Consider the following 25,093-nt stretch of genomic DNA (forward strand, 5'->3'; position numbering starts at 1 on the left):
CGGAAGACGACTATAATGACCCCCTATAACTAGTAATTACAGACAAGATATAGCACAATATCTAAACAGAATATGCAGTATGTGCTGCTGCACGTAATCATGACATGGCTTTCCGTTGATGCGCCCATGCGAATCCCAACAAACCAATCCCTATATCGATACATCCCCTATCCTCGCACTGTTCTCGAGACGGATCCTCGCCAGATGCGTGCCGCCGCCCCCTATCGCTAGGGCGAGCAGCGTGATCATAATCCCGCCAAGCTCGCGTCAGCGCCATATCTCAGCGCCAATTCCGCCAAATCATGGCTCTGCGGCCTCTCGAGCGCGTACGACAGGATCGTGGGTGTCTGTTTCGTCTCCTTGTTCTTCTTGCCTCGCAGCCGCTGGTCCGGATTCGCCCCGTGCTTGAGCAGGAGCTCGGGGATCTCCAAGAGAGCGCTCGCCGACTCCGGCGAACCACTTCCATACCCGCCTTCATTGATCGCGGCAAGATACGGCTCCAGGGACTTCTCGAGCAAGGTGACGTCCCACGAGTCGTTGGCTTTCTTGGGCTTCGCGCCGTGTTCGAGCAGCAGCCTCATTATGGCCGCCTTGTCCGCTGGTTCCAACTTGCCGTCCTCGAAGGCAACCAGCAGGATATGCGTGAGGTATATGTCGTGCGCATTGGCGTCCGCCCCGTGTTTTAGCAGTGTCTCCACCAATGCCCGGTCGTGCTGCTTCACCGCAGTAACCAGCAACGGCGTCCCATAAATATCACTCGAATTCGGATCCGCCCCCAGCTTAAGCAAATGCCGCACCAGCCCCTCGCGCCTCTGCGCCACGCACAGATGCACCAGCGGCGTCCCGCTCGAGTCCCGCGTCCCGGGCTTCGCGCCGTACCGCAACAACAGCCGCACCACCTCCTCGCGGTCGTCGCACTCGTCGTTGCGGGGTTGCCGCTTCTTCAGCGCGACGACGATGAGCGGCTGCAGCCAGTTGTCGAGCATGTTGGCGTCCGCCCCGCGCGAGAGCAGCAGCTCGATCCACTCGGGCGGCGTCGCGCCGCGGATTAGGGACGTGAAGTAGGGCTCGCCCCAGTCGTGGCGCTGGTTGGGCGAGGCGCCGGACTCGAGGAGGAGGTCGATGGCGCCGCCGTTTTCGGCGTCGACGGCGTGGAACAGGGGCGGCTTCTTGTTGCCACCGCCCCCGCCGATGCTGCCGCTGCCGCAGACGCTGGGGTCGGTGCCGGACTTGAGGAGGTACTCGACCACGCCCAGCTGGTTCGCGGCGATGGCGCGGATGAGGGCCGTCTGGCCCTCTTCGTCGTGGCCGTTTATGTTGGCGCCTTCGTGCAGCAGGAATTTCAGTTGGGCGAGGCTGCCGATCGTGGCGGCTTGGCAGAGGGGTGTTACTAAGGGTTCTGGTTTGGCTCGCAGGGCGTCCGTCGCGGCGCGGAAGGGTTTGGAGAAGAAGCCCTTGAAGCCGGCGGAGGACCGGTCCTTGCTGCCGCTGCTGCTGCTGGACCTTGGTGGTGTGATCAAGCCATTCCGAATATGCCTGGGTGGTTCCTGAAGTGGCGGGGGCAGCCTCGTATGCTGGGGGCAGGGAGTCGAGGGATCCTTTTGAGGAGGAAGATGAACGGTCGTTCGGACTGTCAAGTAGGATGCTCCCTGACCTGCCTGACATCCCGATAGAGCGGCATAGGGTCGCGACCCTTATCATTAACAGCTTCGCGTCTTCGTCATCCAGCTCCTCGTCTTGCTTCACTATCGAATCCCTGAATTCAGACAAAGTCAGTATAAACCCCTCACAAATGCAGCAGTCATGCTGCCCTAACGGGACTCCTTACTGCTGTAGCGTTCGCGATAAAATCGCGAGGAGTTTGACGGTGGCGTTGAGAAACGACTCATACTTCAGGACGGTCGCCATGTTGATGGCCTCCGTCGGCGTATCCGGAGCAAGCCTCATGAGCTGTTTGGATATGATGGATCCTGCCGCATTGCACTCGGCCAGGTGCCCAGATAAGATCGAGCGGACTCTCGACGACATAGCCGGCGCGGCGTCGAGGCCATCTTTGAGGCGATGGGCGTCGCTGCCCAGTTGGTGCAAGCCATTCGAAAGAGGCCGTAGCTGCGAGAAGTCTGCGTATGCACCCTCCGATAGAAGTCCATCGACCTCCCTAGAGCCCGACTCGGCCCATCTGACCAGACTTGCGCAAGTAGCGATGAGTTGTGTTTCGCGCTTTTCGCCCATCCTGGTCAATGCCACTCGAAGTTAGTTCATCCCAACGTCTTGTGGGGGAGAAAGCCAGTGATGGGAAGTTGTGTCGAGAAAACCGAATATTGGGGATGTTCCGAAGTCAAAGTCATCATCTTCCGGCGGTGCGGGGGCTGACGCGACCAAAAGTAACATCCATCACCGGCTCCCAACGGCTGACGCGTTACTTGTTGCCGCCAAGGCTGACATTGACGTGTTGGAGTTCAGCCCGCATCCTGCAACTCCTGCTTTGGGGTTGGTGCTGACGGGTGCATGCATCTTCAGGATTTTTCAGGTGCAGCTGGGCAAAATGCATGGCAGTGGGCTGTCTCACTTCCCTATTCCGGACGTCGTTGCCTGGGCCCGGTGCATCGGCACTAGTTTGGAGCGACCCCTGCAATATAGAGCTCCTCAGCGGCAACCGGGGGGCTCCGATAGGGCCACAGCGGCCCCTTTACGGCCTAACTTGGGCGTAAATGAACCACGGGGTGGGAAAAAGCAAATACACGCGACATGAACGAAGAATAACAAACTATGTATCGCGTGGTTTGTTGATTCGATTGACGACCTATATATGCAAATAAGTGGAATATTTTGGGCCCCCTTTTCCCATAATAGTAACACCATCCACGATCGTCCAGCCCCGAACGGATATGTCTTCGATATGCCCCCGGAAACCTCAGGTGAGCCCCAAATTCTATAAGTCATCTACAATAACATAATTAGAAGGATGCATAAATAGTAGTCGTGTAAATGTCGTCGATGCCAGATTGTGTGTATTCACTACTCATACTGAATCTGCACTTCCGACGAACCCAACTTCTTGCCGCCGGCCCACACTGCAAACTCGACACTAGCCCCCGAAGGCACCATATCCAGGTCGAAATCCAGCTTCCTGAACCGCTGGCCCAGCCTATTGAAGAGTTCCGGCACCTCTTCAAGCGGAGTTGCTATTTTGCAGGAGATACTGACGAGACGCTTCACGCTGGCATTCTTCCGGAGCGGCAGCGGGTATTCTTCGCATTGGTAGATATCAATAGCAAAAGTGCCCCCGCTGTCCTTTTTCAGGATATGACACAGTGGACAAGAAGTGGGTTGTGTCGTGGACACGTCCGAACCCTTCTCTAGTAACCATATCATGGGGGTTTTGCAGACGTAACCATGCTCGAGATCGTCCCAGGTTCTTTCGTCCTTTCTGTGGAACACCGGCATACACGGGACTTGGTAAATTACGCCGTAGCTTGCCCTCGCAATGGTGGAAGCCACTTTCACGGGAACGGCGCCCTTCGCTACTCGTTCCGGCTGGCTAGCTTGACCTTGCAAGAAACCACTGAGTACAGCGCCTCGGCAGATGGCCATTCGAATAAAACAGCACAAGGGTCAGTGGTCGGATGCGGCGCATAATACGGAAAGGAGGACTGGGCCGAATCCAAGAGGGACTCGGTCCGTTATTAACTTACGGTCTCTCGCCACCTGGTTGGAAGATGCTAATCTTGGAGTCCCTGTATCTGTCTCTAAGATGTTCGTATAGGTATGGGATGGACCCTAGACCTCCTACGAGAATGATACCCTGTTTTGGTTGTGTTATTAGCAAGGTTCATCTCAAATAAGTAATTGTATCTGGGGGTGCACCTACAGTGACTTGTAGGCCTTTGCGCTTGGCCCCTGCGATTTGGCCATCGACCAACTTGTCCACCTCTATGATGGCCTCGTCAAAGATGTCCTTTACGTGGTCCTTAGTAAAGACCATCCGACCATTCTTGATCGGCGGATCGCACCGGGTATCGTTCCTAACAGAGCGACTGGAGAAGGCCGCAGATGGCAGTTTGACGACGTAGCTGGCATCGTGATCGAGCGAGAACTTCTGTTTGGGCCCGTTCTCCCAGTGGTTGTCCATTAGCTCGTTGATGTCCAGCTTGGAAAGGCGGTCCCATCTACGTCCAAGGCACTTTTTCACCTTCCTCTGAAACGCCTGGTCGATGAAGATTGCACCGCAAAGCCCCCGGAGCCTACTACGGCTTCCTCGAGTGCCAGCGGGGATGTCTCCCTGATCTTGTATGTGATCAGGTCAACCGTTCCTCCGCCACAGTCGCAGATGAGGTAAACCTCGTCTCTTATAAGCTTGCGAACGGGCTCCGAGAGTGTGGAGAGGGCCGCCGCCTCGGGCTCGGCGACCAAGTCGAGACATGTCTCGCCAACAGCCACCCTTTTCTCCAGGATCCCGGCCTTCTTGGCCGCCTCTCGCATGGTTTGCCGCGCATACCCCTTCCAGATGGCGGGGACCGTGATGACCACGTGGAAACGCGACACATCAACAACGGCCTTGCCTCTCGCTCTGGTAATGGCGTCTATCGTATGCGCCCAGAGGCAACGCAAATAATCAGCCACGACGTCGACGACCGTCTTGCCTTCATCGCGTAGCTGCTGCCGTGCCCGGAGCACGAACTCGGACGATCTTATTTCAGGGTCCAGGTCTTCTTCCTTCAAGAGGAGTAGCTTGAACCAGCGGACGGGGTCGCAGTCTTTGCCGGCCTCGAAGCCCCAGCTCGTCTTCCCGTGCTCGTAGAAGATCTCAGTTGGAACCTTGTTTTCTTTGCGCTTATTTCCTGGCCTATTGACCCACGGTTGTCAATGGATGGAACACGTGGTGAGTGCATTACCCCTTAAGCACTGGAGGAAGTGCTGGGGTGAACGCCGCCGGGATAAGAGGTAATAGATGCTGATCACTTACCAGTTCGTGATGATGTTAATATGCTCGCGCTTGATATCGGCAGCCGTGGCCCAGCCAACGCCAGACGATGTGGTTCCGAAATCAATACCGATGACCAACAAGTCAGTACCGTCCTCGCCATCTTTGCGGGACTGATTTGGCCCACGCCTCAGGCCTGAGGCGAAGCTTCCCAGCGCGTCTGCTAACCCCATCGTCATAAATTTCTTCGCAGTCCTCACAAGAAAATACACACACATCAGACACTTCCCAAGCAGGAGAAATGAAGTCTTGTCGCGGAAGAAAAATATCGGGACGGGTGTGGGGTTTCCAATATTGAAGAAGTCCACCAAAGGAACAACAACTTCGATTTCAGGGGTTATTATCCACTCAAAAAAGTTAATACAGTCTGAAAAGCCATATGACTTGGCTCTCTCATCTTAATGCTTTCAGTGTGGTCATTCCGTGTGTCTGCAATTCCTTTATTGATCATCTGCGCGGCTGTTAGCGCTATTTTGCCATATTTCCGTGAGTGAAAACCACTATATCCCCGGATTTCGCTAACCTTCCCGTCGCTAAACCCACGCCTCGGTTCCACCAGGTCATGCGCCCTGAAGAGAAACCGCAGCTTCGGGAAAGTCAAATTGGCGGGCTTCCCGAAGCCTTCTCAATCATCAGCGCGGCGTGTTAATTGCTCGTGTCACGCTCTCCCCAGCCACTGAGGTGGAACATAAAGAATATTTTACGTCCCATGTGCCCGGGTCGCAGGAACCTTCCAACTTGCACAACTGAAAATCTCACGAACAAGACATCCGTTACCATGTCTGGCGAAAGATCTGGCTCGAGTTACTCCCCGGGGATGAACGAGGTCTCGGAAGAGCCGAACTCACACACTCTTCCCGAGGGATCGGTAGATCCATGTGAAGCCAGAGATGGGCGGTCCCGCGGTAAGTTTAGCTTCGATGCCGACGCAGTCTCCTCGACTTCGGCGGTATACTTTCCTCGACATACTGGACCGTGATCGCCATGCAACTGACCCTATATATCGATAGGATCCGAGGAGATCCTGGTGCCCGTGTTGGAAGACGCGAGTGCGCAGTTGGAGTCGCTCCGAGATGTTCTGAAGGCGCAGTGTGCCCGGCACGCCAAGGAAATCGCCGATCTGAAGCAGTTTTTGGAACAGGCCCACGCTCGAAACAAAGCCCTGCTCGCGGAACTGGCGGAACTGGCGCAGAAATACGGTCTCAAGCTCAAGCAGACCAGAGTCGTCTACCAAGGGCAGTACACGCATCTGCTGCAGAAGTACGAGACCGCGACTTCCCAGCCGATCTTCCAAGCCATGACGGACGAGCGCCTGAAGAAGATGGTTGAAATCCTCCGCCAAAACGTCAAGGCCTTGGCGCTGCGGTGCTGCCCGGATCATGGCATTCGCTGGTCGACTGAGGAAATGGAATACGTCACTGATCCTGACGACCCGCTTCTCCGAGTGGGGATGCCCGTCACGCCGGTTTCGATGCAGGCCTACTTCTGGATCATCCTCGTGCGCGAGGTGTTTGGCAAGTTCTTGTGGGCCGGCGGCGATGCAAGAAAGCTTCACGACGTCTGGGTTCGATTGACTGGTAAGTGATAAAGAACTAGCGAGATCCGAACATGGTGCGCCCGTCGTCGGGTTTGCTGACAGAATGCGAACTGGTGCAGACACCCAAGAAGGTGGCGGCCCCCAGGCGCTGCGCAAGCTGCAGATATGGAAAGCGGAAACGGCCTCGCTCCTTCTGAGCCCAGCCACCTCCAAGGCCTATGTGACGGGCAACATGGAAGACGAGCGACAGATCCAGGGGGAGATCGTCCGCCTGGGGCTCAAAGCCTTCCCGTACCGACTGTTCTATTATATGCCCGACTGGGAGGACTGGAGAGACTGTGTACTCTACCTTATCGAGCAAGTCGTGAAGCTGGACCTCGAGATCAGCAAGCAGGGCGCCCACATCGACTGGGTGTTTGATCTTGTTGGCAACACGGTCCCGGGCGCGGCAGCAGCGGTTCCGTCATCGTCGTCGTCGTCGGTGGGCGGGCAGCAGGCGATGAAGCCGGTGATTACGGTCCCGGCATTGACCAAGCTGGGCAAGTCGAATGGGGAGGATTTGGACAAGGAGACCAAGGTGTTGTTGCAGGCGGAAGAGGCCAGTGCCTTTTAATTCGGACAATAACCCTCTCAGCTAGGACTGGGTTTGCCAGGGAGGTAATTTGCGCGCGTAAATTATAGTCATTTTGTTCTTCTTTTATTTTTCTTCTTCTTATTTTTCTTTGCCAATTTAAATACAAGCTATATCGCATTCTAGGAAAGACAGAATTCAGAAAATAGACCATAGTCGCTTGCAAACCCAAACCCCCAAACCAAATGAAACCAGCATAAGGCCACCCAAATTCGTAAATCATACCTCAGTATACACTCTCGTCATTTGCATGTCCGTTCATCCAATATACTCACATAACCCAGAACCCCAGAGGAAAAAGAAACATCACCGAGCATGGACCTCAACGGGCACCGGCCGTCCTCCTCCTGCGACGTAGGTACCCAATAAGCCCGAGCCCAGGCACTAGCGACGAGACGAACTTCGTCGCGTCGCGCTTCCAGAGGTGCTTAGCCCCCGCCAACGCCGTCACAACCACGCCCGGCAGATCGAACGGCTCCTTCGGCAACGCGCACAAGACTGGGTTGGACTCCGGGTCCATGGGGAACAGCGGCTTCTTTTGCACGCACTTGATCTCCGAGTTCTCGGTGATGAGGCGCCAGAGCAGGTTGGCGCCGTGCGCCTCGATGTCCATCTCCTTGAGCCAGAACGTGCTCAGGAACCGGAAGTCGGGGAACCCCAGCACGTCGCGCCGCTCCCAGATCAGGTCTTCCAGCGCGTTGCTCGGGTGGCAGTCCCACGGCTTGTCGACGAGGAAGCAGCGCATCATGGCGTACCCGATCGAGAAGCGGTCCGAGTTGCCCATGCCGAACAGACTGAAAAGGCTGATGATGAGGGACGCCTTGGGCACCGTCGTGCCTGGGAAGTTCTCCTCGTCGAGCTGGCAGCCGACCACCAGGTCGACGTCGTCGGGGTGTTTGTAGAGCCGCTTCAGGTTCGCGACGGTCTCGGGGTCCGAGGAGAAGGCCTCGAAGGTGTCGCGGATCGGCACCTCGATGGCCGGGTCCTGCTCGTTGTAGGCGAGGAAGTACTGGTTGAAGGTCGGGAGGCCCTGCTCGCGCTCGTGGACGATGCTCCAGGTCGCGAGGTCGAAGGGCCGGCCGCGGTACCGGCCCGCGCTCCGGAAGCTCTCGTCGACGCCCGACTTGAAGTTGGGGATGTGCGTCGCCAGCATCCCCCGCACGATGTTCTCGAGCCCCGCATCGACGAAGCCGGCCGAGTCGAAGCCCGTGGCGAAGAGGTCCTGCTCCCACAGCGTCGCATTGCCGGCGTCCTTGATCGGGAAGCTTGGGATGATGAACTCGTGGAAGCGGTAGACGACCGCCATCTCGACCGAGACGACCATGGGCTTGCCGCCCTTGGTGACGAGGGGCCAGGGGTACGTGGTGGCGGGGCTGATGTCGATGGGGTCCTCGTCGAGCATCTGCCGGTACAGCGGGAAGCCGTCGTCGTTGGGCCACGGCATCTCGTCGGTCCAGTACGCCATCTGGTACGAGTTAGCGATCATCATGTACTTGGCCCCCATGACCATGCGCGCGGTCTGGTAGAGCTGCTCGTCGTCGTACTCGGGGTGTTTCGTGGCCAGCAGGTCGCAGACGCGGTTGTGGTCCCGCAGGAACAGCGTGTGCACGCCCAGCATCATCCAGTCCTCGTTGGTGCGCGGGTCGCCGCCGGCGAAGAGCTTGGTGGGGTCGACGCCGGGGCGCGTGCGGGTGGTGACGTTCATCTTGTTGTACGGGAGATAGGATGCCTTGCCGCTGGTGCCACGCGCTTGGAGCTCCTGGGTTAGCAGCTTGCCGCCCTTGTGCGAGCGGAGGGCATGGGCGACGTCCGGCGTGCTGCCGTAAAGCGCCGACATGTCGAGCCAGGTGGTAGCCATGTTGACATTCTCACGAGGGTTATCCTTCGAGGTACCAGTATCCGGCATAGGCGCAGTTCTCCAGACCTTGAACGTGGTGTTTAGGGGGTAAGTCTCTTCATCTTCCGGCATGGGGACCTCGACGTACTCCGTGGTGGAGTCGAGCGAGTACGTCACATCGTGCATGATGAACTCGATCAGTCCCAAGAGGAACGGCGTGTGCTCGTAGTAGATGGCCTCCTTGCGCTTGAAGAATGCATTGCTGACCGCCCGCGCATTGGGCCCCTCCCGGGGCTTCGAGACGCCGTCGGCGTAGGCGTACTGCTTGTAGTCGCGCTCGCGTTTCGTCCCGATGGCGCCCTCGTTCCACTCGCCCTGCTTCAGCCAGTTGCAGGAGCCGTCGTACGTGCGGTACCACCACCAGGACTTGTTGGCGGTGCAGCTGGGGTCGATTTCGTAGGGGAGGTGTTCGAACACGCGCTGCGCCTCCTCATGGGAGGAGACGTTCCGCGGCTCCTTCGTTGAGTCGCGCGGTGGCGGGCCGGTCCGGGCTTCGGGAGCGGACTCGGGCAGCTGGATGTAGTCCACCAGGTGGTCGAACGTGAGCTTCTTCTCGTCCGGGATAGTGCCGTTCTTGAAGATGTTGGGTAGTGAGCCGCTTTCGTCCTTGTGGACGATCCCGCGGAACCAGGACACGAAATGGTTGTGTGTCGCTACGCAAGGGTCCGATTTGTTAATTTTGAGGACAGGTTCTGATGAACGAACCCTATTGTAGGGGCATTGGCTTGCCGATGTGGCTGACAAGCAGGCCACCAGCACAGCGGGAATACTGGTAGAGCGCATAGCGATATGTTCCCTTCTGGCCGTCTTGTCAGAAAGTGCATAAGTAGTATGAGGGGCATGAAATCTTACGGTAGACCGTTTATCAGCCAGATGTCTGGGGAGACTGTGGAGGGTTACGGGGAAGTCTCATCTTCGCGAGTGGGGATTTGAACGGTATATGAAATAAGGCTTGCAAAGGGGGCTCATCGTGCCGAGGTGCGATTCTGACAGGCACCTGCACTGCAGACCGAAAGTGGCTCGAGGCCAAGCCTCAGCCTTCATGAACTGCGCCCAAGGCGTTTAGCGAACTGTTTGCGATGGCGTGCAGCTGTGATTCTTTCATTTTTTTTTTTTCTATTTCCGCTTCTCCCAAGCCCGGCCGGGCAGGGGTCCGGCTTAGTCTCACTCGCTGCGGCGGGTTTGGGGGCGTAAGACGACCAGTAGCGACGCGGGAAACGGGCTCACCGGCAGGGACCCACGGAGCAATTCTGGGCCAATTGCAATACTCACGGAACAATTGCTGCAAGTGAGCAACGCTTTGGCGAAGCGGGTAGAGCTCGGCATCAGTGATGATTGGGCTTGAGGGCAGTCAGCCCTGTGGGCAGACATCACTGGGGACCGCCCGGCAGCTGAAATGCACCCACGTACTAGCGTTGCAGGGGTGCAACGGTGATTGATTGCAGCGGACGCGATGGGTTGGTATGCGGCTCGACTTTTCGGTGGTTCGCAATAGCACCCCATAGCGCTGCGTGTCGTATATTATCCGTGGGAACGAGGGACCCTGTGTCGGTCTTCCAATGGACCGATCTGTCGGCAAGACGGTAAGTATCGAAAAGCCGTCTCGGCAGCCATTGGCGGAGGTCTGGAAGTCGGCTCTCCGAATTTTGTCTCGCCCCCAAGCACCTAAACGAGCTGACATGGCCATGATGTAATCTCACTAGCGGAGGCACCACTCTCACCAAAGAAAAGGGACCAACGCGCATTGCAATGCGTCGCATATCACACCATGTTGGTTCAAGTCCGCTAGTCAAAAGAGTTCGCAGATGCGAAGTTGAGTTGCAGGGCAGTCATTAGCTTGGTAGGCTTAGAGCACATGATGCAGAAGCATGCTATTTTTGTGTTATCGGGCGTCTGGCCTTAACGCAAACGAGTCAACATGAGGAGGGTCTATTCTTGAGCGCCACAAGCGACCAAACAGTATAGTGCAATACTTAAGCCACCGCCTTAAGAGTATGGGAGCTGAGTCAGTTGAACAACATCAGATGCTTTCAATGTCTGATGATTGCATCAAACCAATCAGAAGCCGACTCATTCGTGAATAAGATATACGTCTGGTTTTCATACGATCATGTCTCTTTAAGCCCCAATAGCATGGTAGGTAATTTGAAATCTAGACACGGGGATTGGCCTGTGGCAAAGAGATGGACATTGAGTCTTGCCTTGTAGCTCAGCGAAACGAGGACAGAATATGCGCAAGTATTACATAACAGCTCAGGCGGATATATGATTCTAGAGTAGAGATAGACTTTCAGGGGTTGAATCCAGGGGTAAAATATTGATGCATCACAAAGCCCGCGCAGAAACTTAATTTGGGCTGCAAGTCACCTAACCCAGCAGAGAGTTTCAAGGCACGCACCAACTAACAATGCAATGCATTTGTACTCGGAAACGCAAAGTCGTGACCCAAAGCAGGCACGTGATGAATTGTCATGAGAAGCGGTTACTCGAAGACTGATCCCGTAAGCGCTTTAGCCGCTGGGTTCTGGGTGTTGCCATGTGAACATTTCAGTCTCTCCATGATGGGCTCAATGCTCTCATGTGTCCCCTTAATTCCAGTACATTTCAGTGGCCTCCGTCTCATTTCGTATAAGATTTTGGAATTAGAGGACGACAACTGTTAACGTCTCTAAAAATTCAAAACAAGACTCATCTGTATTGGCATGCCAGTATCAATTGTTTATCGCCAGACCTGATTTTTCCTCCAAAGCCATAACATGACTGTGCGCATCAAGTATTAGTTGATATGTAGGGCCACCAATAAGAGCGCATTGATCACAGCAAAGAATACATGTCCAAGAGATCGGGGATTTGAAAAAAAAAAAAAAAAAAAAGAAAAAAAAGACTGGTGGTTGTAGGCAACTGCCGGAGCGGCAGGACAATTTTGTCCAGGCAGCAGTCAGGCTGACAATCCACTTTCTCCAGGCAGGCATCAGGCAGACTCTCAACCTCAGCAATGCCTCGTGACGTAGTGCCGTGACAGTATCCTTAATCCGAGGCGCACCGTGCTACCACACCCAAATGCAGTTTGCTACAACTCGCATTAGTGACGCCAATGACCATCAAACAAGTCTCTCAGGCTATTCTCATGGGCACTTTCACGGCGCTTAATGGCAGTCTCGGTGAAGAAGTGAGGCCTCTCATATTCCTCTTCTCCCGTCCCATTAATCCATTTGAATTGACCTTACGGTCTTGGACATGACAAGTTGATCAAGGCAGTATTAGCCAACTCTCAGATCTGATTGGCCATGGCCCCCCTGGACTCATTTCATGCAACGCCAACGTTCCTAACCCAGAGATCTCGAGATAACGAAATCGACGCTCCCGGTTGATCTTAGGGAAAGCCAGCATGCCTATGCACACCTCGCGAGAGCTCCTTATCGGGAAAGTCACCTTAAATTAATCTAATCATGCGGGGTTCATGAAATCATTGACGATCAGTAATCCAAACGCACCTTCTACATGATTGGCAGGACTCTCCCCATGCACGCGACAGTCCACGATTGTCGCATGTTGATATTCTGGAATATTGCCCATTACGTACGTACTGTCTCGGACACCACATTAAACTGCTCTTCCGGACTGCTGTCGGTGAACTCGGCTCTGTCCCGAATGATTTGAACAGTAGCTATGCAGACATCTTATCTTGTCAACGACTCGGCGAAGATGACGTTTGTACAGTTCCACTCATACATGCGACATGCGAGCCGACAGCGCACTCTAGTGACCAATAGGATTGACAAGTCTCTTCGGAATGCCCATTGAGGAAATGCATTTGTTTTAAAGTTGACTGTGTTTGTCTATTACCAATCAGCTGGTTTTCAAAGTATCGAGTCTTTACCTCGTCCCGCTGGGGTTCCGTCAATGAAGAAGGATAGCCGACCACTTCGTTGGAAGATGCACTGCGTCATGATATCGCCATCAAACTTTCAAATTGTCTCTAATAGAGCAATTTTCGACTAACTGCATCTTATTTCCGGGAGCCACCTTCTGTCATTACATCCTCCATCAAGTAACTCGGATATGGGCTGCACCAGGGTGAGAACGCCCCTTGCAGCTCCAACACAAGCATCCCACACACGTCGTGTAAACAAAAGAGGATACCCGTCTCACAGTCGCATTCGCGGTCAGTTGCAAACTCCAGGCATGCGAAACCCCACAACATGCATTTGCATTCACCGCTTGGGGCATTGAAGAGGGAAAAGGGGAGGTGTCATGCTGTGTAACGGTTGATAGCCGATAGCATTTTCGTCTTGGGGCTATGTGGGTGGCTATGACAATGTCACTCGCGCACCGGGCGTTTCGATGAATAGGCACCCAACAGGGATATCTGATTGGTCGCCATGGTTCGCCACCAGCCTGTCGAAGGCGGCAATAAGCCTGTATGCCCGCGTCCAGGTTCTTGGATCTCCCAATCCCAGATTATGTCCTTACCCCGCCCCTATGTGATCGATCCAAAGATGATGAAGTGAGAACACCAAACTGTGGCTCACGATGGAGCCTATCGGTCTTGTAGCCAGTGTCGCAACGCTCGTGAAGGTGGTTGATAAGACTGTGGAAGGCGCACGCCGCATTGCGCAGCAGTGGAAAGAGGCACCGGCGGAGATCAAGGCCCTCACGGTAAGGCAGCCGAAGTTCCCTTGGCGTCATCCAAACATGTGCAATCATCTGAACCTCGTTTATCCAGGAGTACCTCCACCACATGCAGTCGCTCCTCACTGCCATCAGAAAGGACTCTCGTGGACAAGCCAGTCAGTTCATGGTATACGCCATAGCTCGCAATGTAAGCGGTGCAGAAGACCTGTGCAAGGTCTTGGAGACCGATATATTGGATGGAGAGAAGGATCCATCAAGTCGAGTCATCAAAGCAGCCTGGGTACGCCACCAAAAGAAGGTCAGCAAACTCAAGGAGACGCTTTCTAAAGAACAGGAATTATTGCTCCTCGCACTGTCAGCGTAAGTAGTTACCACCCTGGTTTGAACCTGTATGATCCAGGATGGCGTCCATTAAGATGTTCCAATTCTAGGTCAAACTACTTCCGATCCGACCAGGCCAAAGGTACGCCGCAGGGTCCGGTCTCTGTGGGCGACGTTCGTGTCGACCTTTCCAACACGAACACGGAACCAGGGACTTCGGCTGAGTCCATCACCAGACTGGGCCAGACTGCGCTCCCCAAATCGCCCTTCGAGGTGGTTTGGCCAGACGGAGATGTGTCACAGGGCAACCGATATAGTGAAGCATCCTCCACAAGTTTGGAACAGTACAGCACGTCTTCTCAACAGCCCGGCCCGGCTACTTCTCTGGAATGCTCTCCCAACTTCATGCCAGAGACATACACCATGGATAGGGCCCCGTTGATCTTCTATGACTCCCAAGAGATATCACAGTCCATGAATCATCGTGATGTCACGTACACCCTGTTGATTCTCCGCCGGCGTCAATTCACCCGCGTCACGCTGCACATGGAAGTCAACAGGGACTCCGCCTATTGGCCTGCGCTGAGAGCGAAACCAGCAAGCATCGGATATAGGAAGGCATACGAGCCGCCTGCCACACTGCTGAACGCCCTGGATAAGTTCCTTCACGGCCGTAAGGCCTTGCCACAGGATGCTCAAATCGATATGTTCCTGGGTCATCGACAAGGTAACTTCATAGTCGACCACAAACCACGCCAGCGGTTCAAAACGCAACAGTACCTACAACATATATCATCCAAGGCCAACCATATGAACTGCCCAAGGTACAAAGAGCGCGAGCTAATCCACAGCCCGATTTCATGGAAGTATGAAGCGATCCGAATCCAAGCCAAGCTCAAGTCTTCAGGCTGGGCAATCGAGGTTAGGTTCAATGCGAGGGAAGACCATATGGACGAAGAACTATATGCCCTGAGAATCCTATACGCTTTGCGTGGGAACAACGGGTTCCGGTCCCTTATTGGTCTAGTCGAGGACGACGATGGGAGAATCAGCGGGTTCCTATGCCGAAACCCATCACTGGGTCCACTGCTGGACGTCATCTCTCGTGCAAAGCAACACGGGAAGCTCGTCGACTGGGCCCGCCGCGAACGATGGTGTCGCCAAATCGTCCAAGGCATATCCGACCTTCACGGTTTGGACTACAAGCATGGGTCCTTGGGCAGATTCCTGAGGAATGGTCTGTACGTTGATGAACATGACAACGTCGTTTTCCTGAACAGCTTCCGGAAGTCTTTCACTTATGCCGACGACCTTCAAGACCTCTCGATCCCACCCGAATGCCAAGACCAAGGAGACTCCGGCGACGATGCGGCGTCCGCTATCCCGGTGCAGCCCGCGACGGACATTTACCAACTGGGGCTGATACTTTGGTGCATAGCGGCAAACGAAGAGGCTGTCTATCGATCCATGGTATGTGGAAATGACGACATTGAGGCGCCAGAGGATGAGTACTGCATTGCTTCCAACACTCGGCTGCCATCGCTAGACCCCAGCAAGGCGCCGCCGTTCATGAACCGGGTCATTGCCCTATGCAGAGCCGAGAAGCCGGAAGACCGTCCGCCCGCCTGGAAGATCTTGGAGGAGTTTCCCTCGCCCGCTGAGGGTAACGAGACACCGAGGGTCAGCGAGCTCAGTGTCGGCGACGAGGATACGCCGGCAGAGGACGACATGGTGGCTTGGCCGATCAACATACGCTGTCGCCGGTGCCAGGCACCGACGGCGGACCATTACTATCATTGCGGTCGCTGCCTCATTGCTGTTTACTACGACATCTGCCCCAAATGCTTCTCGGGCGGACATCACTGCTTGGACGACGACCATTACCTACAGGAACTGCGCAAGCGAGAGCCGCAGGGCAAGTACTACTCTTGTGTGGGCGAGGATGGGCAACGGGAAGTTCTCACGTGTTGAGGTAGCGGACCTTATGGTCAAGTGTAGCCAACCTTCCTGGAACGAGCTCTAGGAATTCGCCTTTACGTTTGCTTTTAGACTTTTCTCATCAAACCGGGCAGGACTACATTGCCTTCGGGGTCGGAAATGTCTGGATGCGTGTGGACTCGATTGAGCAAAATGGCAGGTGACAAAGCCTGGGTTGCTGTTGATTTCTATGGCTTGTCGGAGACCTTTTACGAACTGGGCGGCATTATTGCATTTGATTTCAGGCATGCATAATAGATAATTATACCTAAGAAGAGCTACAACATCGCGTCTCAATCGGATGGCCGCTGGCCGCCCGTATACTGGTTATGTCATTCAAGACCTCACATTTGACTTCCAGCAGCGAGGTCGCACAAGTAAGTCGTACGCAACCCAAGCACGGTACATTACCCGCTGTCCCGATGCTGCCGTAACGCCTTGTGAATCAAGACCCAAAATCTCATCGGTAGCCGCAGCAGGTCCACGTTAGGCCTCGGATCCGTGTTGGAAACCACTGCGTCAAGGTGCGGGTAAAAGTCACTCGGCGAGCGAAACCGCGATTTTTAAACCCGTAGACATCTTCGAAGCTGTATGTACTGTGAACTCCCACCGAATATGGTCTTCCGAAGCCTGTCAATTGGGGCTTTGGGTTTTCAATCTCTACCACGCGACTGCAGTCAAGAATAGACGTGGGCGTGTGGCGCATTCGTGTCGCATTGGTATATTTGGATTCCTTGGTTGCGGCGCTGGGGTCTACGACACCTGGATTCTCGTTCACTACAAAACCAAGCGCAACCACTTCTCCGCCACATGCACATTGACGGGACCTGAACCAGACAAAATAACACAGAATAGGAAGAAACAAAGCGGTAAGTCATATTCATTCCAGCCGATGTATTCCTTTGAGTTTTACGCGTGGTGGTGCGGGCGGCAACAGAAGGCGGCTCTGGTGGCCCTTTTTTCCTAACTTCCAGTAACGGTCATCTCAATGTCAGGTTTTAGCCAGAATTGTGCTAACCAGCATGCTCCCAGTCAGCTATCCCACTACCTACCAACCAGCTAGGCCACTGCAACCAACTAGCCCACTGCCGACCGATTGTACTTACCTTCCTTGACCACTGGTTATTCCAATTCCCATTACCTTGTAATCTCGTCTCTGGATTTTTCCACTCCAAACGACACCGGAATAACGTAAAGCGAACATTTACTTATTATTCAACTCACAATTTACTTCAACTCGATAACTTGTCGCAAGGTCATTTATGACAGAGCACACGGACGCGTTTTTTCAGGATAATCACTGGGTTAGTCAAATGCCCCGCCGCCCCACCTCCCCAATCCCATCTGCCGCCCCACTAACCAGCCATCTTTATTTCTTAGTCATCTCGTTGCAGACCCGATTCAATTCTAACCTGCCAACTCCGTCTTTTGCTTTCGTCAATCATCAACCATCAACTTTCGACCCGATCCGTCTCCATCACCATCTCCATCCAACCATCAATTCATCCATTTCCATCCATCTCCACCATCTTTCTCTACCATCGCGACGTCGTTCTTCGATTTTTTCGACTTGTTCTTCTCTAGTTTTGTGCGCGCGCGCGAACAACTCAAGGATCTGTCACCCGGCGCCCCGGCCATTCTACTGCTCCTGGAGGCTTGGCCGACTCTGCGCGAGTAGGATTGGGATCCCGTCGGAACTCGTTCAACTCGTTGCTCGCTTTGCGGCTTGCTTCCTGTCTGGACCTGTCACCCGTCGCCCCGGTCATTCTACTGCTCGCGCAAGTCCCCAACGCCCCTCGAGTAGGGTCGGGATCCCGTCGGAACTCATCTGGTTGTTGTGAGCCGTGTGTGCAGAACTAGAAGCAGCGCAAAGTCATGATCGCGACCTCCTGGTAAGTATTCGCCCCGTCGTAGCCCCCTGTTTGCTACTCATCTAGCAGGTTTGACGCGAGCGAATATGTCGAGTGACGAGACGCGTTTTACGCAGTCGGTTTTTGCTGTGCGTGAAGACAATGACGGCGCTGACGGCGTGGAATTCGTTGACCACTCCTTGAAACTTGATGTCGTCCACAAGCCGTCCACGTCGGTCCTCTTTCGTCTCAGTATTCCCATCGCCGTCACCGACAGTACCTCCACCAAAGTCACGATTTATCTGCAGATTACACCCGATCGCATCATCTCGTTAAGGAACACAGCTTGCGACACGAGCGATACGAATGAGCGAACACCGCCGCCTTACCTCGATCGCGTCCTCGAGCGACTGGGCGGCGCTCGCTTGTCACGCGCCTCCAGTTCCAGCTGCACCCAGGCCTCCATGCCCAGCTCGTCGTGCCTACCGACTTCAGTCTCCATGAGGCCCCCGACAGCCCTGCGCGACGATTGTTCGCGTCAGTCTCTTCGCTTGCCACCGCTTCGTTATTCTCGCTATACATGCCGCACAACGTCTTGCCGATGAAGAAATTCCGCAACTTCGAACAGGCTGTTCGTCAATTTCCGACTTTGACGGCAACCGAGCGCCATGCGTTTGAGCGCATGGTGAATCTGCGCGGTCTCTACCGTGGCAAGGGTGGCGTTGTTTACACGCCAGAAGACCAAGATGCCGCAACGGCAGCCGTAAACGCAACCGCATCGGATGCCACGACCGAATCGGACGCCGCCACGGTTGCTTTCGACACTCCCTCGCGTTATCGAGATTCTCCGCCTAAGTACGAGGAAAGTCCGAGCGAGGGACATCAGTCGAGCGGGAAACTAGACGCTGCAATCGGCTGTGCTCCGCCAGCGTATGACGATTCCGATGGCGGAGAGTACAGGCCGATGACCAGCAAACGTCTCCTACACTGCGGCAGCGAAGACATCGATTTGCATCTCGATTTGCATCCACCGAAACGGATATTTCGACATCCAAGGAAGGGGCAGATGCATAAGCAGATGGTAAAGAAGATATCGCGACATCACCCTACAAATCTGGGACCGGATCTGAATTTCTTCGAGAGTCGCTTGCAATTGCAGCTTGAGCGGCAACAGCGACTAATCGAGCAGTTACAGAAGGATATCAAAACACTCCAGAAGCGAAACAAGGAGCTCGAGGGACGCCAGGGCGAGCTGGAGGAGAGCCACGGCGTACTGGAGAATCGTCAAGGTGAAACAGAGGAGGCCGTCGAGTCTATACTGGTTCACACTGGCGAGCTGGACGAGGAGTGCGAGAAGCTCGGGAAGCAGGTGCCAGATATTGGTGATGAGGTGGAGGACTGGATGAAGAGCAGTATGGGAGATACAATGAAGGACTACATGGCGGACTGGCTAAAGGAAAACATGTCAGATTCCATACAAGACTACATCAGCCAACAAGTGACGGCGCAAATAGCGGAAGTGAAAACCAAGATGCGCAGCGCTCTTGGGGACTAATCAATGCTGCATTCAATCACCGTACAGCGCCTACCTGGCTATTAGTCTTGAAGTGTCCGAAGTGAATAGCCCTTTCCTAATCTTGTGACTGGACTGTCTGGGTACGTGTGACCAAACGTGACCCACTGCCGAAATCAATAAAGTGCCAAGTGACCGATGTCACCACCAAGGATCAACCACGGAATAACAACGGATAAACGACACAACGGTACCAAATAATCATTGCGTTTCTAGTGTTTATTCGAGCAGTCCCGTGCGCGGCTACTCAGTTCAAGTATTATACGACGGTGGCAGCAGATCGAAATGTAAGTCTTGTGGTACAAAATCTGGCTAGTCCAGGGCCTTCCTTGTCCAAGGGTAAGTGAACAATCATTTTCCTACGCACGCATCGAAGCAACGCGCCTCTAACATCAGAGTTTCTGGCGCCGTTGGCCGACTAACGCGTACCTTGAGGTACGAGGAGGCCTGGCTGAATCTTCTAGCTCAGGCGAAATTGTTGCAGGCGGAGAGTGCCTACCGTTGACCTTGGGAATGCCAAGCATGTTGCGCGCCTGCTTGCTGTCCGAAGCTGCTCGGTTCTAATTGAATATTCAACTTATTCGGCGGTCTTTTGCTCACTAAGATGTTCCAGCCAGGAAAGGGCCTCAAGGGCGTCGGATAGGTATTCACGGGCGGTCTGGACGATTATTGTGTCACATTTCGTACAGCAGCATTGGTGCTCAGGATACAGCCTGGCTACGGACGGACGCGGCCCAGTTGGCAAGCAAGGGCGCCACAATCTACCCCTCAAGCACAGCGATGATCTGAATACCAAATACATGATCGAAGAACTAGTCAGATATTGCATCTTTCTGTTGCTTGATTATTACCAACACCGCGCAGATAATATGTTTTGCCCACCTCGAAGAGGGTCAACAGGCCAGCAAACAGAACTCGGACGTTTAAACCACCTGCACTCCGCCCTGAGGCCAGGTTACTTCTGTGTCAAAGTCAAAACAACCCATGAGAAGATCTAGATATGATACGGTCTCACTCTTGCCGGGGAAACATTCGGCAGTTTTTATCAATTGGTAGTATATGTTTCGTACTGGAAGTGTTGTTTCACTGGCACATTTCACTTGCATGTCACGTAGGTCAGCATCAATCAAGCAGATGCAGTGGTATCCCAATTCATGAATGTCAATCTCAATTCGCATCCCTTGCTTGCTGGACTATGTAGAATTCCTTGTCACGCCCCGAAATTTCCCATTGCTCAATGTTCCCTCATGTCCGTGTCTCCAACTTGGGATCGCTGTGGTCTCTAAGTTGCCATCATATGGCATTCAGAAGAAGGCTCGATCCAGGCGACCTCGCAGGTTGGGCCAGAAGTCTCCGGTCTCCTCAGTTTGAGTACTGCCGCCAGAGCCGTGAATGCCGCCATCAAAGACGTAATGCGTCTTGAACCAGTCGAGGTACACAGCGGGAACACTGTTTTGGGCTCTCTTGCCGTCGAAGAGCTTGGAGATGTTGGGCTGCAACTCTCCGGCCACCTGCCAGTCGTGCAGCTTGGGGGCCCGGACGCCAAAGGTGGTGACGAGGGTGCGGTAGGTGCCCATGAGCCGGGACTGGTCCTCGATCACGAGGCAGCGGTCGAAGCCGAAGTCCTTGATGGTTTGGGGGCGGACGGGGAGGCGGTCACTGCCGATGGACTGCAGGAGGTCGTCGGCCGAGGTCTCTTTGTGCTTGTCGCAGGCGGGGTTGTGGACGGCGAGCAGGTTGTCGGCGTCGTTGCAGGACCAGCTGCAGACGAAGTCTTCGCCGCAGGTGAAGCAGTTCGCTCCGTCTGCTTGCCGCAGAGGATGCAGGGGCCGCCATTCTTGGCCTCGTCCTTGGACTCGGGCACGTTCGTGGTCTCGTTGGTATTCTTCATGATTAGGGGACTGGTAGACTGGGTTATTACGCTGCAACTCTGAGATGGAGTGCAGTAAATCGTGAAGGGCATATTGCATACCTACTCAAGTCACAAGAGGTAACGATGGGCTTGTGTTTGATCTCCCGTTTTGGCCCTAAAAAAGAAAGAATGAAGTTAGTGGTAGGGAAGGAATGTGTCTAGGTTGGCTTGGGAAAAGATGAACAAATATGGCAATTTAGGAAACGGAAGGTGCAGTGCTATGGGCTTGGGTGATATTCATGGTGTGATATCAAAATGAACGTAGGATAAGGACTTTATGGAAGCTTCTTACCGGAATGCAAAACGATATTACATCTGTGTTTCTTGATGATCGGACCTGGTGGTTGAATGGTTCTAGATTGGGGAGATGATATAATAATTCCCACCCAAGTCAAGATCTTGACTTGTTAACGATCTGTTGGGTGATGGAGTGGAATAGGTTGCCTTTTGGTGAGATCCTTGAAGTAAGCACGACAATAAGACCTAACCGGAAGACTATGGAAATCAGCTGCCAAATAATCTCCAGCAGATACCAATGTACTTACTTACCTACTTTATATATCGTGGCGTGAGTGCTGCGTGATGGCCACGTGATGCTGGGAATAGATCCCCGAGTTGCTAATTGGTGCCAAACAAGGCAGTGAATTGCTGCGCTCCAGATCCCCCAGACACCATGCACACCAAAAACAATAACAGTAAAAGAACAAGTCATTACTGCAATTCACTTCTTAAATTCATCGTAATAATGGGAAACCCCAATGGCTGATAATATTGCCAATAGGCCTCATGCACCCATATCAACCAGAAGCAATCCGGGCATGGCGTTTTACTCAAATGGCAATTCGCCACTGGTCTTGGTTTTCCCCGCCACCAAATATTTTTCAGCATGTCCCAAAATGATACGTTTACTCATCCCTTGCGATCGCGCAGTCTCTATTATTCCAGCTGAGCCTTCTGGAGTTGAAGGCCGCTTCATCGTCGTTGAAGTAGAGGACTCTCTGACCGGCTCCGTCTCTATCGGCCACATATGCATCGTGACTGCCCAGCCCGGCTGGGTGGCCTTGTGGATGGCCTTTTCCCATACTTGCGGGAGAATCACCTCCCCATCGGGCCCTAGCAGGTCATAGTGTCCGGCTCGGACATGATATCCCATCACATCGTCATGGGGAAATCGGAGCCTGATTAGCTCTCGAAGTTTCGTTCAATGGCACTCACCGCCCAAGTCCGACATAGATGAAAGGGGAAGGAGAACTTCCTGCCCAGGGCATCATGGAAGCGTATTGATGGCGTTGTACTGCCTTGTGCCTCTGGTGTTTCATCAGTCTTTCCTTTTGCCTCTAGGTGGAGCTCCTTGTGGATTTTAACTTCTTTTTGGCCTTCACCGTTGCTTTCTGTCTCATCACTGCCCAACGTATCCTCAAAGCGGACTGATGACATTCCCTTTTCGATTTCAGATTCCGAACTGCCACTGGTCGCGAACTCGTCCGCCACATGAGCCTTTTCGTCGTCTCCCGAAGCTTGACTTGCTGCTTTCTGAAATCCCGGTCCTAGTGGGGTAGTAGTCGATGTTCCCGTTGAGCCGTTTGAGGACCGTGGTTCCCCGGGATTTCCTGCGGGTCCTATATCAGTACCGGCCTGGGCCCGCCGAAGCCTCTGTTAAAAGTGGGCTTGCAGAACCTCAAGCGGCCGAGGTGGGCAATCGGCACAGGAGTGGTGAAAGTCTTCTTTGTACGCGTCCTCGATGTTATCCGGGTAGTAACATTGGATGTGCTGCCAGGTATCGCATGTTTCGCAGTATATCGTGTTCCCGTCATCGTCGGAAAAGCCGCAGATACATTTGATTGTATATGGCACTTCCTCATTGACCTCCCCCGTCGTCCCCCTCGTCGTCTTCCTCATCGTCTTCCACCGCATCTGACAGTGGTAGAACGAAGAGTGCCAGTTGCTCTTGGTGCATCGCGATATGGCGCTTGAGCTCAGCCCGACTTACCTTCTCGTCTCGCACCTCACTGCTCACAGACCTTCTAATACGACGTTCCAGCGGCCAGTCGCAGAAAGGACAGTCGGATGCCCTGAAGTGGGTTGGGACAGTCCGCCCTGAATCCACCAATGCTGACAGATGATCGGGCAGATGCAATCCGTGAAAGGACTTAATGTGCGCCACTGTCGCGCTCTTGTCAATGCATGGCCTATTGCACAACGTGCAGATAAAGCTGGACCTGTGCTGCGTAATCTCATGATCGAACCAGCTTTTCCGATTGCCAAACATTTCGGACGCGCAGTCCCCGCCCCCGATAGTGCAAATGTAGGCCCTCAGGTCCTGATAAGCATGTCTTTTCCAAGACTTCTCTCGCTCGAACTGCCTGAGAGTATGACATATTGGGCATTGAAATGTTTCGCCGTGAGGCGACAAGGTGTTAAGAAACGGGAGCCTCAGTTTCGTTTCGATATCGAAAGTGGTTGACGTAGTCATAAGAGACTCCGTATCGTCGTCAAATTCCTCCGTTGCGAGTATGTTCAGATCCATTGCGGGGGGCAGTGTAGTGGCCTTGCTGGAAACTTGCTCAGTCACTCCATCGTTGGATGGTGTCGTCTCTGTACTGAGATGTGCGGTGTGGTCCCGGCAGTACTGTATGAACTGCCGCCTTTTCACGTTCGCTTGTGCCATCCGCTTCGCCAACTGCCTTCCGCTGTCGGTTTCCATATATGGGTATTTGGATATTACGTGGCCATAGTCAAAGTGGTCAGGAAACGGGTCAATTCGCTGCATGGCTCGATTCCACCGGCTTTCGGATCCGGGTGCCTTGACCAGCACAGCAAGGCGGAAAAGAAAGGCCAGTGACTGGGAAATGACCTCAATAAGGACACCGCACTCATCGACAGGAGAGTCCCGGTCAGTTTGGTCTTGATGAGCTTCTCCTGGTGGGGTCGCCTCCAACCCTGTTTTCACTAGAGACAGCTGTCGTTAGTATACGTCGTTATCGGCTAGACTGATTCAATATCAATCAACAGTTTGACTAAGAAGAGAAAGGAGAATGAGGAGCTGGATCTCGTTTCGAAGGTGCTTGATACTGTTAATACCAGTACAAAGAAGTGGGAATTTGCGAATCCTTGCCTCCCGGCGACAGATTGCCATTGTGACTTCTGCGAAGAATGACTGGTTATTGAGCGGCCGGCTCATATTGCTTACGCTCATGGGAAGCCTCGGTGATGTCTTGGAGATGACGTATTATCTCTTTCCGAATCTCGGGAGAGTTCGTTACGCGAGCGTCCAACGACAGCCTCTGCGTTGATTGATGGAAAGCGCCAAGATTGCCCGCCCACAGCTCGAAGCGAGCTTTCAAATCGGCTGTCCTTCTCGAGACGTCGGCCTGCTTGTTGTGAGGTCACTATTTGTGCTTCGCTGACTGGTAGGAACCGGTGGGAAAGGGGCCGCTCACATCGGGTGCGCTTTCTAGATCAAGCCGAGTCTGCTTGATGGCATGACAGCGCTCAGAGATCGACAAAGACGGACTTGTCATCATGACTATCCCCAAGCTTCGTATGAATCGTATACCTCTATAGATGGATGGTTTCGCGACTCTGGCCCCCGGCTGACAAGAACAATCCGGCTGATAGTGGGATGACTGACGATCGAATACTGCCGCCAGAAGAAGGCTTCACTGGTCGCAGATAACGTCTTCTCCCGCGGGGTTGCTTATTTGAAACTCGGCAATATGTGAGACCGATATGCTGTATGCTGATTGGACATCGATACCGCCCTGCATGCTCGAATG

General features: G+C 53.9%; 9 protein-coding genes across 9 annotated transcripts; 5 read left to right on the forward strand and 4 right to left on the reverse strand.

Moving 5' to 3' along the window:
- Positions 1 to 245: 245 nt before the first annotated feature.
- On the reverse strand, positions 246 to 2,232 carry PG997_011525 (uncharacterized protein; the record flags this gene model as incomplete). Its single annotated transcript, XM_066815840.1, has 2 exons — positions 246 to 1,503; positions 1,829 to 2,232. 2 exons carry the CDS (start codon positions 2,230 to 2,232, stop codon positions 246 to 248), a joined length of 1,662 nt encoding a protein of 553 aa, XP_066665130.1.
- Positions 2,233 to 3,018: 786 nt separating this feature from the next.
- Positions 3,019 to 5,157, reverse strand: PG997_011526 (uncharacterized protein; the record flags this gene model as incomplete). Its single annotated transcript, XM_066815841.1, has 5 exons — positions 3,019 to 3,565; positions 3,696 to 3,805; positions 3,872 to 4,207; positions 4,249 to 4,846; positions 4,967 to 5,157. 5 exons carry the CDS (start codon positions 5,155 to 5,157, stop codon positions 3,019 to 3,021), a joined length of 1,782 nt encoding a protein of 593 aa, XP_066665131.1.
- Positions 5,158 to 5,762: 605 nt separating this feature from the next.
- PG997_011527 (uncharacterized protein) lies at positions 5,763 to 6,569 on the forward strand (the record flags this gene model as incomplete). The annotated part of the gene is made up of 2 exons (XM_066815842.1): positions 5,763 to 5,889; positions 5,995 to 6,569. The coding sequence occupies 2 exons, from the start codon at positions 5,763 to 5,765 to the stop codon at positions 6,567 to 6,569; spliced, it is 702 nt and encodes a 233-aa protein (XP_066665132.1).
- A 55-nt stretch (positions 6,570 to 6,624) lies between these two features.
- PG997_011528 (uncharacterized protein) lies at positions 6,625 to 7,134 on the forward strand (the record flags this gene model as incomplete). The annotated part of the gene is made up of 1 exon (XM_066815843.1): positions 6,625 to 7,134. The coding sequence occupies one exon, from the start codon at positions 6,625 to 6,627 to the stop codon at positions 7,132 to 7,134; it is 510 nt and encodes a 169-aa protein (XP_066665133.1).
- Positions 7,135 to 7,474: 340 nt separating this feature from the next.
- Positions 7,475 to 9,832, reverse strand: PG997_011529 (Alpha-dioxygenase 1; the record flags this gene model as incomplete). Its single annotated transcript, XM_066815844.1, has 1 exon — positions 7,475 to 9,832. One exon carries the CDS (start codon positions 9,830 to 9,832, stop codon positions 7,475 to 7,477), a length of 2,358 nt encoding a protein of 785 aa, XP_066665134.1.
- A 3,750-nt stretch (positions 9,833 to 13,582) lies between these two features.
- On the forward strand, positions 13,583 to 15,976 carry PG997_011530 (protein kinase domain-containing protein; the record flags this gene model as incomplete). The annotated part of the gene is made up of 3 exons (XM_066815845.1): positions 13,583 to 13,708; positions 13,776 to 14,044; positions 14,116 to 15,976. The coding sequence occupies 3 exons, from the start codon at positions 13,583 to 13,585 to the stop codon at positions 15,974 to 15,976; spliced, it is 2,256 nt and encodes a 751-aa protein (XP_066665135.1).
- Positions 15,977 to 17,939: 1,963 nt separating this feature from the next.
- PG997_011531 (uncharacterized protein) lies at positions 17,940 to 19,387 on the forward strand (the record flags this gene model as incomplete). Its single annotated transcript, XM_066815846.1, is given in 2 exon segments — positions 17,940 to 18,273; positions 18,291 to 19,387. The coding sequence occupies 2 exon segments, from the start codon at positions 17,940 to 17,942 to the stop codon at positions 19,385 to 19,387; spliced, it is 1,431 nt and encodes a 476-aa protein (XP_066665136.1).
- A 1,430-nt stretch (positions 19,388 to 20,817) lies between these two features.
- Positions 20,818 to 21,339, forward strand: PG997_011532 (uncharacterized protein; the record flags this gene model as incomplete). Its single annotated transcript, XM_066815847.1, has 1 exon — positions 20,818 to 21,339. One exon carries the CDS (start codon positions 20,818 to 20,820, stop codon positions 21,337 to 21,339), a length of 522 nt encoding a protein of 173 aa, XP_066665137.1.
- A 1,836-nt stretch (positions 21,340 to 23,175) lies between these two features.
- Positions 23,176 to 24,838, reverse strand: PG997_011533 (uncharacterized protein; the record flags this gene model as incomplete). The annotated part of the gene is made up of 3 exons (XM_066815848.1): positions 23,176 to 24,257; positions 24,508 to 24,666; positions 24,832 to 24,838. The coding sequence occupies 3 exons, from the start codon at positions 24,836 to 24,838 to the stop codon at positions 23,176 to 23,178; spliced, it is 1,248 nt and encodes a 415-aa protein (XP_066665138.1).
- Between the last annotated feature and the right edge of the window lie 255 nt (positions 24,839 to 25,093).

Source organism: Apiospora hydei, assembly GCF_038363865.1.
Source record: "Apiospora hydei strain CBS 114990 chromosome Unknown utg000008l_segment0_segment0, whole genome shotgun sequence".
NCBI lineage: Eukaryota > Fungi > Ascomycota > Sordariomycetes > Amphisphaeriales > Apiosporaceae > Apiospora > Apiospora hydei.